This window comes from Lingula anatina, chromosome 5 (genome assembly GCF_051362555.1).
Source record: "Lingula anatina isolate TDL-2025a chromosome 5, LinAna3.0, whole genome shotgun sequence".
Lineage (NCBI taxonomy): Eukaryota > Metazoa > Brachiopoda > Lingulata > Lingulida > Lingulidae > Lingula > Lingula anatina.
Window position 1 is genome coordinate 10,840,218 of NC_141771.1, and position 17,800 is coordinate 10,858,017.

The 17,800-nt window shown below is 34.8% G+C and overlaps 2 protein-coding genes across 3 annotated transcripts; one reads left to right on the top strand and one right to left on the bottom strand.

Annotated features, from left to right (window-relative positions):
• Positions 1-1,202: 1,202 nt before the first annotated feature.
• On the bottom strand, positions 1,203-17,674 carry LOC106165251 (peroxisomal bifunctional enzyme). 2 transcript variants are annotated; one of them, XM_087012474.1, is made up of 18 exons: positions 17,501-17,674; positions 16,461-16,606; positions 15,939-16,077; positions 15,457-15,613; positions 14,814-14,943; positions 14,284-14,333; positions 13,740-13,886; positions 12,597-12,749; positions 7,463-7,606; positions 6,869-6,988; positions 6,421-6,573; positions 5,900-5,968; positions 5,524-5,626; positions 4,695-4,841; positions 4,026-4,150; positions 3,530-3,627; positions 2,743-2,852; positions 1,203-2,312 (listed from the first exon to the last, which is right to left on the bottom strand). In XM_087012474.1, exons 1-18 carry the CDS (start codon positions 17,569-17,571, stop codon positions 2,200-2,202), a joined length of 2,175 nt encoding a protein of 724 aa, XP_086868600.1. In that variant the 5' UTR covers positions 17,572-17,674; the 3' UTR covers positions 1,203-2,199. The 2 variants fall into 2 exon arrangements, with proteins under 2 accessions (XP_086868600.1, XP_086868599.1); XM_087012473.1 differs by lacking the exon at positions 4,695-4,841 and adding an exon at positions 4,909-5,055.
• On the top strand, positions 8,493-12,217 carry LOC106165254 (tripartite motif-containing protein 2). Its single transcript, XM_013543400.2, has 3 exons — positions 8,493-8,679; positions 9,593-10,565; positions 10,869-12,217. The coding sequence occupies exons 2-3, from the start codon at positions 9,600-9,602 to the stop codon at positions 11,259-11,261; spliced, it is 1,359 nt and encodes a 452-aa protein (XP_013398854.2). The 5' UTR covers positions 8,493-8,679; positions 9,593-9,599; the 3' UTR covers positions 11,262-12,217.
• Positions 17,675-17,800: the final 126 nt, after the last annotated feature.

Consider the following 17,800-nt stretch of genomic DNA (forward strand, 5'->3'; position numbering starts at 1 on the left):
AGGTCAAGAGGTTGACATCACTTCCACAACGATATTGATTTCGGCCTAGAGCTTTTTATTAGGTTTTTATCAGGTGGGGTCTTTTACTGTAAATGTGGACATGAGAACGACATAAATCTTAGATGATTTTTTGAGCCAGAGGAGACTTTTCCCGACCAGTGTTTTTTTTTTAGCGACCCCCCCCCCCACGGCAGGCCAACGGCCATATTATTTTCCACTTTTAATCAGATGGCAACTTTTCTCTTACTGTCATGTCTCGTATCTTCCTCCTCATCCATTTACATATTTCATGTCGGTGAAATTCTTGAAATCAAAAATCTATGACAAGGTGTGCATCCCAAAACATTCACCTGAATTTGATCACAGTACATGTATGCCATGCGAAAGCGCGCGACATGGATGTACACTGCAGCTTTGGCGGTAGAACGGAAATCGATAAAAACTTCTGTCCTAATCACGGCGTTAATGGCTGGCATAACGGCGAATGTTTTCACCTTATCAACGCCAAACACAAACAGTTCTTTCCCTGACGTCATTCTCTAGGGAGTGGAGGCGAGTTTAATCAGTGCCGCCCAAACAACGAGGTGAAAAACTTCAATATTATGGAGTGCCATATTAATATCATTTGCTATCATTGGCAGTGCATTTTCATATCGTTATACTTGCCGGGGATGGACACTTATCGATACCAGACACATATCTTGGTTAAAAATGAGCGCCTTATATTTCAATTTGTTTGCAATAATCGGCATTGTAATCGGCAGAGCTTCAAAATCCAATGCAGACATCTTGCCAACTCTTATACGGAGAGCAGGCTGGTTTCCCGCCAGATAAAAAGATCGTCTGCGAGAATCTGAAACCGACGGCGCAATCATATCAAAATACCAGATTCGCTAAAAATTATACATTTTATGATTTTTGCTTTCAAAGATTTACTAAAACCGATTTTCTTTTTTATACTCTCAATGCCGCACAATGTGGCGAATTATTTTATCGACGGTGAGATTTTTACCATCTCACATCAAATATTCAGAGCTCACAAAAATACCTTTAAAAACGGTGTTCATATCACAAAATGGGGCACATACTGGTTATGTCGCGTCCGCTTTTGGCTGGATCAATTAAGTGCGTGTTCCGATCAATCACAATAATAGCACTTAATTAAGATCAAAACTGCAAAAAAGATAAAATCAACTTATTAATTTTTCAATTATTAAAAATGTTTTGTATTTATTCAGTCCATAGTCATTTTATAAAAATATAAATTATCATATATATTATTCTGCAACAATTTTTGAATATCAACAATTCAGTAACAAATACTGCAAGTTTGTGATGAGCATGCATTAATTACAAGTAAATAGCATAAAGTTATACAAGAAGCACCTTAGTTTCACAAAATCTAGAACAAATTTTCATTCAGATTAGACTTTTTGATCAAAAGGAAAGTTCCCTCGACCCCAACCCAAACCCCCAAATGCATCTTCAACATTTCTAATCAGCTGACGAAAACCCTAAATTATGGGTTCACAAACATTTCATTTCACAAAACTGCAAAATACTGATTGGTCTTGATGACTATAAACAAGAAGCCACACATTTCTCTAGTTTAACCATCAGTTGTTTCCCCAACTTCAATCTGTTTTCATCTAATCTTAATATGCCTATACTACCCTGTAGTATTATTGGTATCAAAGGACACATTGCAGTAATAAAATTTTCATGAAGCTTGAAAATATGCCACTCTGCTGGAAGCAAGAACATGGCACTGTTCTTGGCTCTTTAAAGCCAGATTGCAATGAAATGATAATAAAATGTCATTTAAAAAATTGGCATCAAGATATTGCACCTTTTATGCACATCAATTACTATAATTAAAATAAATATTTAATTAATATAAATTCCATACCTAAGGCAAGGTTGTTGACAACAATCTTTCTATCCAAGCTTAGCAAAAAGGTGGCTCCATCAATATATATGTCAACAAATTTATACCACTAAAATGTTATATATTACTACTAGGTATTCAGAAAATATCAGCAAAGACTTCCTTAAAACCACTTTTTTTAATCAACCCCATCAGGCATTCTATGAATTCTATGCCTAATATAATGCATTCTAATCTTCTGATGACATCATCTGGATGTTACTCTGATTTAAACTGGTTCTCCTTTGAATGCAGACATAACCTCTTCCTCTCTACAGCCTGCTGGAGGTGGAGGCAAACTGTCCCCACTGGGCCAAAGGAACAGGGTGCTCCTGCTGTGACAGAGACTTCAGAAGTCTGCTGGGGGTCCAGTGATCTCTGTCAGCTGAATGGGACAAATGTCAAATTAAATTTCAAGAAATATCTAGTTAATCAATTTGTCACGAAATGCCATTTACAAGTATGTGCCACTCACACTCATGACTGAGTGCATGTACACACACACCCACACACACACACACACACACACACACACAGTTGATAAAATTAACACAAAAACTTAGTCTAATCAGAAAGTAATGAATTATCAATATCATGGAAAATTTTTTAACAAATTAGATCTATAAATTTATAAATATTACACATTGTACATGAAACTTAATCATTCTTGTATCAAAAGTAAACACAAAACTAGAATGATATTTCCATTGAAAAATTATATTAAATTACATATCTAACCATAAAAGAATTACCCCTCCTCCCTCTTAATATCAAGGCTCCCCCAGGGTATGTTTATAAAGGGTATTTTTACTTACGATACTTGTTGTGGTAATACTCAATCCTGCCATACAGTCTCCTCAGTCCAATCTGGGAGGCGAAGTGCATGGGTCCACCTGTGTATCTGGGCCACCCGTAACCTAGCAACCTGGAGAGACAGGATGAGAGACAGTTAAAGGCATACTGGACATTTCTGTCTTTTATTTTCCTGTTTATTTATATATTTATTTCTCATTTATTTTGTATCTGAATAAAACAATGACAGATAAGCATGATCATGTTGAGTCAAAAATGTCTTATTTAAATATAAAATTTTATCAGTTCAAAGAAGGGAAAAAACAAACAAACAAACAAACAAACTATAGAGAAAGTTAAGGCCATGGATGGTGGTGCACAAAACAGTTGAAAACAGGAAAAGGGGCTTATTAAAAAGAGGTCATCATGAAACTCTTAAAACATGATTTGGAAAACAGATTTGACTTCAGCATTTTGTACAAATAAACAAGCTGAAGTTTTCAATGGGCATTAATTATCAAACTAGAAAAGCACTCCAAGAGCGCAGACCTCTGCCAAGGCAGCAATTTTTTATTATTATTGATTGATTATTGATCCGGATCACCACCAAACACTAATCACTTCTAAATTAACCCATTTCTGACCTACCCTGAAAATTTCATCAAAATCAGTCCATAACTTTTTGAGTTATGTTGATGACAAACAAACAGACAGACAGACAGACAGACAGGGGTGAAAACATAACCTCCTTGGCGGAGGTTTTATATAAAGTATTGAAACTGAGATTAAAATCTTGAGGTGACCACTGACCAAATGATGTCCACATCCTCTGGTCTGGCAGCAATGCCTTCTTCCAGAGTTTTAAATCCTTCATTGATCAGGCTGTAGAGACAGCGCTCGTAGATCTCCTATAGAACACAATATAATACATTCCAATACAATACGATACGGTATGATACGATAAGATACAATACAATACAATACAATACAATACAATGTGATTCGATACAATTCAATACAATGCAATGAATATGGTAGAATGGACTTTACATACAAATGATCTGAATGAGCTCCACATATGGAAAGGCATGTACATTGCTTAATATGCCTAAGTATCTCATAAAGTACCTATCTATCCATTGATCAGTTGACTGAGAGTATGAGTGTGTTTCTGTTAGCAGGCACATAAAACTGACAGTAAAATTAATACTTTAAAAACTTTTCTGTGATACAAGCATTATTTTGAGGGGGAGGGAGCATTTCTGTTTTATTAATTTTGTTTAAAACCTCAGAGTAATAACCATACCTGAGGAGGAATCCTCCTCCTCTCAATACCCTCCTCCCTACAGTGGTGGTCAATGATGTCCATCACTAGGGGGTCAGGTATGGCTACCTTACTACCTGCCTTCTCGTACTTGTAAAATCCAGCTCCTGGGAGGATGAAGAAAAAGTACCTTATTTAATTTTTTTTACAAATAATAAAAAATTTTGAAGTAATTTACTTAATTCTTCTTTGAATTTTCTTAAGAAAAAAATAAACCTATTTACTTAATTTTCAGAACTTTTGAAATTATGGTTTTTTAACTAAATGTTACTTTGAACCTTTCTTTATTGAAAATACATGACTGAATTTTTCTATCAATATTTTAGAGTTTGTAGTTCTGGAAAAGTATTTTTAAATAACCTCAAAAATGCACTTGTCACATAATGTCAATATTGAGTAACTTATTATTGCGGACAATATTTTAGTATTCTTTTTTCCTTCTTTCTTTCTGAAATAACTGCCCCTTCCCTGTTGGTCATCTTTTCCTTAACTCAAACTTTTTTCACCTAATTTTTAACATTATTATCTTCATGTTCTATGTATGCTAAGATAGTATGCACCGGCTGCCTGCAAGCACTGACATGACTTTCACTAGCAAGTTAGTATTTATTAATTTCCATCCTGCACCACATGCACCATCTGCAAACTAACCAGTTTTTCTCCCAAGCCTCCCCTTCTCATAAAGAGCATTTCTGACAGGAAAATAAAGCCCAAAAGGTTCAACATCCTCCCTTTTAGAGTGATCCAAACCCAGCATCCTTGAAACCTCTCTCGTAATCTTCCAAGATACATCAATTCCTGAAATGCCAGAAGCAAAAAAGCAGGGTTCAATTTAAAAAAATGATCTGATGAATGAAAAACTGACCTGTTTTTCTTCCATAACGGCCCATCTCATAGATTTTATCTCTTATTGGCGAGTAGAGACCTCTAGCTTTCATTTCCTCCTTGTTTTTGCTGTCAATGCCCAGATTTTTAAGCAACTCCCGTCTAATTTTCCAGCCTACATCAATCCCTGAGTAAACAGCAGCAGATTAAATATTAACCACTGAGGTACATGTAAGAAATCTAAATCTTTTGAAAAAATTATTATATAGAACTTTGCTGTTTTTTAAATAATTTTCTCTATACATCCCTTTTGTACATTTGCAACCCTTAAAACCCTTAAAAATATACAACTTATATAAAAACTTTGATGAAATTTTGCATAACTTTTGCTTTAAGTCAGACTATCATTAAGGCACATGTTTGATACATGTAAACTCCCTCATTTTTCATTTCCCCATATTCATAAGGAAAGGTAACCATAGCAGATTAGATTATGCAAACTCTTTCATTTTTTTTACATCTCCATCTCCATAAGGCAAAGCAACAAGAAACATATGTATATGGACATTTGAAAAATGAAGAATGGGACTTGTGTGGTCCTGATGCTCAATGTATTAAAGAGAAGAGGTCTGGCTGAAAGAGTTTCCTGTTCTACCTGTCAGATCCCCAACTTTCAGTGGACCTATGGGAATGCCAAACTCTTCTATCACCTGGTCTACCTGGTGGGGATAGGCACCCTCCTCCAGAAGACGCTGAGCCTTAAAAATAGAATATTTATTAAAATAAAAAAAAAAAATAAAATAAAATAAATAAAATGAAATGAAATAAATCAAATCATTAAATAAATAAATAAAAATGTCAAAAATATGTTTTGCACAAAGAACAACCACTTTCTCCCTATTGCAATGATTTAGAAATCTATGTATGATACCCTATCAGATTTGACTAAACCAATTGCACTAATCGAAGAAAGTTAACTTTGAATTAAATGGAAATAAGTACATCAAAGAAACAATTATAAATGTGTCTACCTCCGTTGTGTATGGTGCCATCATCCTATTACCAACAAAACCATGGCAGTTACCAACCAGGACAGGCACCTGTGGGTTTAAGTAAGTAAAAATAATAACATTCATCATAAACACATCATAATGAGAGCCTTAAAACATGTAGATAAAAATAAATTCTCAGAATACATTATAATATATAATTAATATATAATTCCTTTGTCAAACTTATAGAAGACAACTGTGCTCATAATCAAAGACTAGGTTGGTCAACAACCAAGTCAACATCCTTAAAACTGAAGATAAAATTTTAATTACAAATTTACAATGCTAAATCGAGAAAAGGCATCTGGTTTAGCAAGGCGCATTTACACTCTACTAGTACTCTACACTTCTATTCAACCTACAGATACTGCACTGAGAAGAATCTATCTCTCTTCAACTGAAGACACTTAAGTTCTAAAAGTCTCAAAAAGGAAAACTTATTTTACTAACTTCTTGACAAAAATTCAACATCATATAATGCATCCACAGTAACGCCCTACCTTTCCAATCTTGACTGAAAGTTGTGTTACCGTGGCAACAGTCTGTGGTGACGTCTCGGCACCCCGTATGTTCTCCAGAAGTTTCATGTAGTAGGCAGGGGCAAAGAAATGCATCCCCATTACTCTGTCTGGTCTCCTGGTTGCTGAGGCTATCTATAGTTTAAATGGTCTATAATTATAATCTATATTTCAAATAATAAAACAAATAATTATTAAACACAACAGAAAATGATATGGTGGCAAAACTCATTAGAGAATTTATTTTAATATTAAGTGGTATGCAAACTTTGCTAAACAAGTATAAATATCATCAGAAAAGAAGAATATGAGAAAATAGCTTGAAAAATAACTTGATTTTACGAAAAGAGAAAAAAAAGAAACACCAAGAATACCAGAAGCTTATAAGGATAAATCTCATTTAAACTTTGATTTAAAACCTCTCTTTCACCTTGTCTATATTCAAAGTGGATGTATTGCTACAGAGTAGGGCCTCCTTTTTGCACATTTTGTCCAACTTGCCAAATACTTCCTGTTTCAATTTCATGTCTTCAAATACTGCTTCTATAACCTTGGATGAAAAAGTATATTAATCCATTATTGCCAAGACAAATGATCAATGTCATTTGATAAAAATTGTTACATATAAGCATTAATCTTAAATAGTCCAAATTTTTGCCCATTCCTCCAAACTTTTAGACTAAATAAATAAATAAACAAAAATTAAAAATTAAAAATTAAAAAAACAAGCCACTGGACATCAATGGCTAGTGTTGAAATCTTTGACAAAATGTGACTCTCGCACTGCAGGGAATAATATAAAAATCTTTTATTAAATTTTATTGAGCACGGAAATATTTTGGATGATGATGAAAATTGTAACACAATCTTCTTTGCAAAGTTTAACATCAGTAATTCCCTGACATGTAAATGTTTCATGCCTATACTGCATATATGAAGCACCTGTGCCTTCCAAAAAATGGTTATAATTCCAATTTTAATTAATTTTTTTTTAATCGAAATGTCCCATGTCTGAAAAACTTACTACATCAACATCTTTCAAATCCTCGTATCTTAAAGTTGGCTTCAGCAGTGACAGTGTCTTCTTTGCATCTTGCTCTGACATTTTGCCCAGCTTGACACTCCCTGCATACAGACCTTGTATCATCTTAACGCCTCTGTCTAAAAACTGAAGATACAGACACACATTTAATTACAGAAATTATATACTGGTATAGGCATTCTTTTCTTACTTTTTGCATGCACTCTATTACCCCATTTCCAGAGATTAGATTGATCTACTTTAGATCGACCCAACTCCCTGGGGGTTCACGCTAAATAGCTGTCAGCCAAGCGGACACGAAAGTTAATTACCCCCTTACAGCTTGTAGTAGGTGGGACGGACATTTAAGCCGGATTATCTGAAAGTAATCTAGTGAGACTCCCCGCGGAGATAGATCGATCTAAAAGCTCTGGGAATACAGCCTATGCCTTTGACTTGTTCCACTGTTATGATAATCATGAATAATCATTTGTAAAAAGGGCAGAGAAAAGAAAAGAAAAACCAATATAGCTGGCACATTTTGAAGTTTTTATCAAAATTATAAATGTATGTCCCTTTAATATTGCACTCTTTCTGTGAAGTCTCTTTGGTCTATTGGAAAGTTACTGTTTTGTTTATTATTTTACTTTTTTTATTTTTTTATACATTACAGTTACAGTATTTGAGTTAAATCTAGTAATTATTATTTATTAATGAATCACTTTATAGATGCAAGTACAATGTATAGAAATATTGCAATAAATGACACAGAAAACAATTCATAACATGAGATTAAATACGAAATATTCACAAGTATCAAGCCTAAGATTAAGAATCATATAAACCCAATGTATTGGTGCTATTCTTTTTGAAGTCACTATCCTATGTAATATGTATCTAAAACATCTAAAAGTTGCGCTACAGTTCCTATTTAATGACCTACTTATGTGTGCGTCACTCATGTCTAAATTTAGCATAATCTATTAAGGGAGTTTATATTACTGGCTGAGTGCCATGTAAACAAAGGTGGCAGCTTTTTATTGGAGGAAAATAATCAAAGGCTTGTGTAAACAGCAAAGAAATTGATTTTCAAAATCATAAAGAAAGTTAAACCTTGGCACTGATAAAAAAAGTCAGCAGGGGGCATAACATGGGATTATATGCATGCAGACAACTGGCGTATAAAAACTGCAGATAGATGGATTATATAAACAAAAAAGGTTAGTCCACTGACGTAGGTAACAGGGAGGGGTAGATGTCTGACCTAGATATTACATGTAGCTTGCTGTGGTATATATAACAATATCAAATAAATTAGCTTGTCAAAAAAACGTCTACACTTGAAAAACAAATAAAAGGAGACTGCAGTCAACACAATTTTTAAGAAATACTATCAAGTCATTTGTACTTGATTTTGAGATTAAGCAGACCTGGTACTGTTTCATGTTTGACTTCATTTGCTAAACCCTCACTGTAATGCAGGTGGCATCACTGGCCCAAAGTTTCACTGGTAGGAAGACAAAGGTTCACTGGTCGGAAGAATCATATGCACGTGCCACTGGTGAACTAACTTTATAACCAGTACACTATACACTTTATTCAAGCATTAATTTGGACTATTAAACCTTCCCACCTATGAACCTTTGGACTATTGCTACGGCCCTGTATTGCAGAGGGTACATGACCAGCTAACGAGCTTCTAAATTGCGCTTAAATACACTATCACATTGAAATGTTTTTTATCCAATGAAGAGTGTGTCAGCACTTGGCACCCCTCAATCGGTTATTGCACTGTGAACAGATTACCTTAGCTTTATCTTTGACAAATATTTAACTACATAACTTTATATCTGACATTTATCTTACTAGACAACATTTCCAATCAATAGGTCAACTTAAAGTGAGGTATATAATGTAGACTTTGTAACAGCCTCTATAGATCACACCTGCTTATACACCTTCTGCTGAAGACTCTGAAGAATTTTCAAAAAGGGGCCGAACCCGCTGGCCATACATACTCAGTATTTCTAATGTAAAGCACAGGGCAAGATTTGAAAGTTGCAATGGATACTTTTAATCTAAAACACTCATATATACTCAGCTATATTTTCCATTTTCTTTTTATATTTTTAGGATCAAAATGGCTGGTGATTTAGCAGCGAATGTGACAGACAACATCCTAACATGTCCAATATGTCTGGAGACATTTGAAGATCCACGTGTGCTGCCATGCTACCACACATTTTGTCTTGGCTGTATCAGCGATCACGCCAGAGTAGAGGGCGAAAGATCCTCTTTTCATTGCCCAGTGTGCAGAGAAACAATTGGAATTCCAAAAGGAGGCTTACGGAATCTCAAAAAGAATTTCGTCTTTCAGAAAGTTCAGACAATAATAGATGAAAGCAAATCTCGACCAAATACTACACAAAATGGTCACCACTCCACTGACGACCTACCTACAGGAAAAAGACAAGATGCTGATTGGTCATTACAAAACTGTGAAGAACATCCTGGCAATGAATTGCGCTATTACTGTCAAAACGACGACACAATTGTGTGTGCTGACTGCATAGTTACCAAACACCGCGGACACAACTGTATGCCTCTCACAGAAGTTGTTGGCAAAAGTCGAGCACAAATCCAAGTTCTTCGACAAATAGCTCTCAAGAAGCTTTCAGCAATTGAACAAATAGTACAGAATTATGACACCAATATTCCATTACAAGTAAGAAAAGAACAAGCCATGCTTGAGGCCATCGATAAACAAGCAGAACAACTCTATGCCAAAATAACAGAATCAACAGAAAGGCTGAAAAATGAAGCAACGGCAGCTTTTAAATCAGAAAGGCAGAAGTCTGAATCTTATAAAAATGACCTTGACCTTCAGAAGGTCATATTGGACTCCACCTGCGAGTTTGCACAGCAACTTCTCTCAAATGGCTCAGATTTTGATATCATGATGCACACCAAAATGCTGAAAGAGAGGTTTGGTCAAATTGAACAGGTACAGCTGCCAAATTTTGAGGACACGGAGCGGGTAACATTTGTCCCTGGTAACATCACCAACAGCAGTGTAGCAGCACTGCTAGGAAAAGTGGCTGTCCAAGTGAGAATTTTGAGCCATATTAAATTTCTAATACCTCGATAGATACTTGAATATATATTAATTCAAATTAATAACTTCATTTCTAATTTTCTTAATTATTTTCTTCATTTTAAAATTATAGTCATGAATCAAATCCTGGGTATATGGTGATTTAGGGGTAATAGTAAACTGCTATCTATGAAGTGCACAAATGCTTCATTTTTTTCATAATATAAAAAAATATTTGACACATTTTATGCATGTGAATGATATAAAAATACTAAAAACTCGATACAAGATATATAAAAAAATTACATTGTCTAGGAAAGTCAATCAAGGAACACTAGACAGCAGGAAAATGGTGAAATCCATCCAGAACCAATTCTTCCAGAATCTCCTACATGTCTTCCCAGACAAGAAAGAGGGGTTTACCAAGACACAAGCAGACAAATACATGTACCAAAGTTAGTACTTCCCTCTGATACCCCACTCATAAAAACTGAGGTGGTAAAGAATCCTAAAGGTTTCCAAAGGAGATCAGATCTACCTAAACCTCCATATACACCTGGTCATACTGCCCACACACTACCTGTACGTCCTGCAAGTCCTAGGCAGGTGGCCTCAGCTTCAAGAGGAGCCCAAGAGAGAAGAAGAAAATCTAAGCCACAGAATCACTACACAGACCTTGCTGGCATACTTAGTGGTAGCTTGTATTGAGGTACATGTAGATCTGCTATGGACAGATCCTGATGAAATTCATCCAAGATCGTCAAAAACAAAGGCTGTTGGCACTGTGTGGAATCATTTGAGACTAGAAAATGTTTGAGAATCTCGGAAGTGGGGTTAACTTTTCAGGTATAGGGAAAAAGTCAGTGTGTAGGAAATGCCGTTTTGGAAAATGATCACACAAATCTGACATGCAAGACATGGCGCATTCAGATGGTTGTGTAAGATTGTAATTCAACAGGACATTACTGGGAAATTTCTGAGTCTAGGCTCTGTCAGCTATTATTCAATGCACCACAGCACTTACTAGTCTGCCCTTATTTCTGACACCACTCTCTACTTATTCTCACAGAATCTCACTTGATTTTACACTGACTGTCTTCCAGCCTAGCTGCATTGAACTAAGACAACTTTGTAATAGAACCAGAAGGCTGTCAAAATCCATCTCTGCTACTGCAACAACAAAGAGAGAGTAGGTTCATGGGTTCATAGACTGAATCATTTTCATCAGAGACATTGGCATGAAAGTTTACAAAAACAATAATTTGAAAGAATGAGAAAAAAGTTATGCTGCTATTCACCAAACAAACACTGGTTTGAACAAATCAGCACTATCAGTAACCTTCACTTCACTAAGGTATTGCTTAGTAATTTTTAATTTACCACAAGCATAATCTGTACATTTTGAAATGTTCTTACACTGAATTGAATATTTAATATTATTTCTAAAAATAATTTTTTTATAATTGTATCTGTTCACCCAGAATTTAATTCCAGAGATATTTACACTTAAAACAAACTGAACATTTAATGATATTATTAGAAGTAATAATTGTTCTTGTACTTGATTATTTATGCAATTGTGGTTGGTTTATAAGTTTTATAGTTAAAGATTACACAGTAGACTGAGAATGAATGCAACAATTTTCTAGGCACATGTTATTCCATTTTTGCCTTCTGTGTTATTATTTATATGACATAGTGATGTATTTATGAAGATCTACCAAAAGATGTACTAGTAATATCCAATCCAAGCTTTCAGCCCCTGGGCCTTCTTCAGGGATTTTCTTTTTACTAAATCTTCATAGATGCATCACTATGATAACTTATTTCTTGCTTAAACATCTTTTTGGTAATTTGTTATGAATATTTATACAATGTTTAACAGAACTGATCATGAAGTTTTATTTTGCAGTTTTTTCAATAACTTTTTGAAAGTTGCAAGAATTTTCAGAATATCAGTAACAACTAATAACAAATAACACAATTCTAAAGTTCAAAGCTATTAACTCTTTCATTATTCTTTATAAATAGTCTTTTGCTTACCTTTTGATTTGCCTCCACTAATATGCAAGGCAGTCCAGCATTCAGAATACACATCACAATGCCACTGCCCATGTAACCTCCCCCCACCACAGCACAGGACTTCACAGGCATTGGGGTCACTGTGGCATGGCTGGCTCCACCAGGTACTTGCCACTGAAATAAGTATTATATTCCAGATGTTATTATATAGACAGAGAAGCTAATATATGTAGAGACATCATAAAACACAGCACAGGACTTCACAGGCCTAGGGGTCACTGTGGCATGGCTGGCTCCACCAGGTACCTGCCACTGAAATAAGTATTATATTCCAGATGTTATTATATAGACAGAGAAGCTAATATATGTAGAGACATCATAAAACACAGCACACGACTTCACAGGCCTAGGGGTCACTGTGGCATGGCTGGCTCCACCAGGTACTTGCCACTGAAATAAGTATTATATTCCAGATGTTATTATATAGACAGAGAAGCTAATATATGTAGAGACATCATAAAACACAGCACAGGACTTCACAGGCATTGGGGTCACTGTGGCATGGCTGGCTCCACCAGGTACCTGCCACTAAAATAAGTATTATATTCCAGATGTTATTATATAGTCAGAGAAACTTGTAAATGTACAGACAACATAAAACACAGCATAGGGCTTTACTGGCCTTGTTGTCACTGTGCAATGACATGACAAGTACTTGCCACTGAAATAAGAAGTCCATACATTATGACCCAGACAGCAAAGCTTGTAAATGTACAGTCAATTTCAAAAGATGAAATACTTCTGCAGCACACCAGTTAACAGACAAGAAACACATATACATTGTATTTAATGAAGTTTATAAAGATTATTTGACTGAGACAATATACAAATAAAATATTCATTCTATGCCTGGAAATAGTCATTATGATATTAATAAACTATAAACAGACACTGTCAGCCCACATACAGAATATATGTTTAGATATTCAAATGATTCAAAATAATAAATCTGTACCTCTAAACAACATGCTAATATCAATCTGGTAAAAACTGTACTGTACTTGTCTGGTAAATTGTCTTCCAGACAGAAGTATAAACTCTGCCACCAAACCTCTGTAATCTTTCTGCCAAAGCCCTATCATACACAATATATTGTATATGTACCTTAGATGCCAGTCTCTCAGCAAAGAAAGCATATTGCAATGCTTTGGCTTGTCCTGAAGTCATCAGTTGTAACATAAGGGCGCTCTCTATTTTTATTCCATCTTTATATGGGTTTTGTGCAGCAACTCTCAAAGACTTCACACAGGCCTGTGATTGAAGAGAAAAGTCATAGATAATAAATAAAATGTCTAAAGAATACAACACAAAAAATTTAAAGTGCTCACACAAAAAATTCAAATGATACAAATTTTTGCCATAACACCTGTATTATTATCATTATTATAATTATCATCAATCTTTAACATTAAAAAAAATTAAAGTCACACTGCACAAGTCAAGCTATAACGGTTTGAATTATGAATAGATGATGTTATTGTGAATCTGCTTTTTCATATCTGCCTAGGGTAGCTGTCAAAGTGAGTAAGTACTAAAAAGATCTGGTATTGTGGTGCTGTAGCGGTACCTAATTATACAAGATTTCTGTTAGAATAAAATGCAATTTTGTTACTTTCAAGAAAACTTTGCTACTTTAGAGAAAACTTACCACAGGCGCCAATAAACCACTGGATTTTCTTTTCACTTCTGCCATTGCACCTGGAGATTAAAGAACACTGCATTAAATGTAGCTGTCACAGTGGTAACATGCCATTATATTGTTAACCAGACATCAACCTTGATTTGTCATGAAAAAAACTTCGAGTAAAATGGGTTATCTCTATTATTAGAGAACATTTCACACAATAGCAATTTTTATATTCTTTGCACTTATCCCCAAAATCAAAATCTTATTGTCTTGAAACACATTGCTGGGAGTACCTCTAGCAGTAAGAGATAACTCAGAATTAGGTAGACGTGACATAACTTTAATTTTTTCCAAATTAGCAGATTTAATCCAACATGTATCTGAATAGTCAGAAATTTCAAATTTTTTTTCGACAATTTTACAAGTATCTATGAAATGTTTCATCTTCAGATTCATAAATTCTCAGATTTAAATATTAGTCATAGTAATGAGCGAGCTGAAAGTTAATGCACATTCTGCTCTAGTTACAGGGTATACATTAAGTAACTTACTGTTGCACAGTGCATTGGCCTGACTGGCATCCGGTACGGCCATTGTGCTGACTCGTCTTCCATGCAGAGGTTGGTTCTGCACGGATTTGGCAAACTTGATTCCTTCTGTGACAATGTCACCTTGGACTATCTGTAATCAACAAGAATTATTTCACACAATTAAATCTGCCTCAAAATATGCTAACTGCACAGCTTTATGTACAATTTATTAATCCCTTGACACAATGTGTTATAGGCTCTTAGCTTTCCTATATGAATATCTCCATTCCAATTAAAAAAAAAAATTGGGAAAGTCGTTTTTACTTTCAATCAGTAGTGAGCCCCAAGTCCAATACTTCAATACTGAACATACCAGTAGGATATGACATGACACATGACATAATAACACATGCACATACACACTCACACACATATAATATATATTTTAATAATGTAATAATGTAATTAAAATTACAAATATTTAAATTAAATATCTGGCTAGTTTTCCATTTCTCTTCTACATTTTTTCTCCCAACACATTCATATCTTACAGTATATTTACCAGTACCTATAAGTTTTGAAGAAATTCATTTTAACAGCACATGCGTATCCCTATCCTTATTCTATGCTTCCAAGACAAAAAGGACAAGCTCCACAAACACACCTTATCCAGAATTCCCAGTTTCAGAGCCTCCTTAGCACCCACATGGCGTCCACTGGTGATAATGTCCAGTGAGGGTTTCAGGCCTATCACCCTGGGCAGTCTCTGGGTCCCCCCGGCTCCTGGTAACACACCAATGTTCACCTCTGGGAATCCAACCCTGAGGAGAGAGATGAGTGGCTGAGTGAATGAGTATGTGGGTTGGCAGGTGGGTGAGTGAGTGAGTGAGTGAGTGAACAGGTGGGTGAGAAGGCGAGTAGTTGGGCATGTGAGTAAGCAGTAGGGTGAGTGGGTGGGTAGGTGAGAAGGTGGGTTAGTGAGTTTAGCAGCATTATTTAAATCATTATATGATACAACATTATCCTTATTATTTTTATTATACTAGCACATGTATTTTTAGATTTATAAATCTATATGATAAATCATCTGACAAAACAAAAAACAAACAAATATTTGTAAATTCATTGAAATACAAAATGTCATACTTGCAAGAGGTCCCACCTATCCTATAGTGACACCCCAGGGAGATCTCCAGGCCACCCCCCAGGGCAAACCCATGGATAGCTGCTACTACAGGCTTGGTGCAGGCCTCTATCTTGTCACATACTTCTATCAGGTTTGGAACTGTACAAAATATATTCAAAGAAAAACATAATGCACTCTTCAGACATACACCTTTTACCTCAATATGTTTTTATTCTATTGTGTATTTAAAAGAATTAAAATACAATAAGTTAGTATTGAAAGATAGGCGTGAAAATTGTGGATAGAAAAAATGCTAAAACTGGACAGTTAGAATGCTGAGGCAAATGCTTGGCAAGAGACAATCTGTACCTTGTAATAAATTAAAGTAATTTTACACACAACAGACATGCTGATAACTTTTGTAAAGGACAGTCTGGTGGACAGTTATATAATAATTTTGATGGACTGCTAATTATGCCAGCTCTTCAATCCAACTCCAACCCATCCAAAACAGACTACTTAGTAGTTTGCTGAATAGTTACATTTTTTAGCCGATCCAGATGCAAATTCTCTGATGTCTGCTCCAACTGGGAAAGTTTTTCCTTTTCCACAGATTACAATGCACTTGACACTGGGGTCCTTTTCTGCTGCTTCTATACCATCATAAAGACCTTGACGCACATGGTAGCTGTAAATTATTTGATTTCTTATTACTTTTATTTTTTAATTTTTCATAAAATTATGTACTGTACTGGTAGTTGCCAACTCACAAATTGTATTTATAATTGCATAATTGCAGTTTTATCAAATAAAAGATTTTTAAAAAGTCTTTGAAAGTAACTTTGTTTATGTTATTAAAGGGATAATAACTCTTCGTATGAAATCTGTATTTCACAATAAAAACTTTGTGAATGACTCATAAAAATATAATATATTCTGTTTTCCCACAAAAACGGCTGTTATAGCTATTATTCTGATATCTGAGCTTGTCTTTAGACCACGTGACCTCCATTGATGGCTATACTTTGTTAAAATCTCTTAAGAGATTTTAACAAAAAACCAAACTTTTTAGAAAAAAACCAGGGACTAACTTTGAATGTAAAAATGGATTCGTTAACCATTGGTAAGTATGGGAAAATTGTTGTTTACTCCAGGAAAATTCATCTTTTGGCCAAAACGAAGAGTTATTATCACTTTAAGTAATTTGTCATTAAAATTTTAATTTAATTTAAAAAGTGTTGAATACTATTAGAATAAATGGAGAAAAAATCAAATTAAATTCAAGGCATTTACCGAAATCAATTTTTAAATTAAATTACAAAAAAAAAAAAAAAAAAAAAAAAAAAAAAAAAAAAAAAAAAAAAAACTACATAAATTTATACAATGTCAAACACGCTTTCAGCAAATAAATATGACTTAATTTACAATAGTTAAAACACAGCAGAACAAGTTATGCAAATGCTTAAATATCTCTGTGCATGTTTCATTGTATGATATTATGAGTCGGGAAGGGGGGGGGGTGCATCCCCGGGTGCATTTTAGTATTTACAGACCGAAATCCAAAGCTGGCCATACTGCGTACCTCAATGCATTCACTGGAGGGTTATTAGCATGCAATACAGCAACGTCCCCTTGTTTTCGATAATCCGCCATTGGCCTCTTTTTTCTGAGCTTGGACGATGCCCGACGAAGCCCTTATGCACCTACCGCCTGTCCTGGTGACCGTGGTGTCAGAAAATAGTAACTTCTCAAAACTAGGTCGATAGAGCTAATGTACGTTTTTGTTAAAGTTTCGCTTAAAATTTACATCCTATTTGATTTAATATCTCATTGAAATTTATTATTTAGATAAAACAATCACAAAGTATATTGATTATAAATT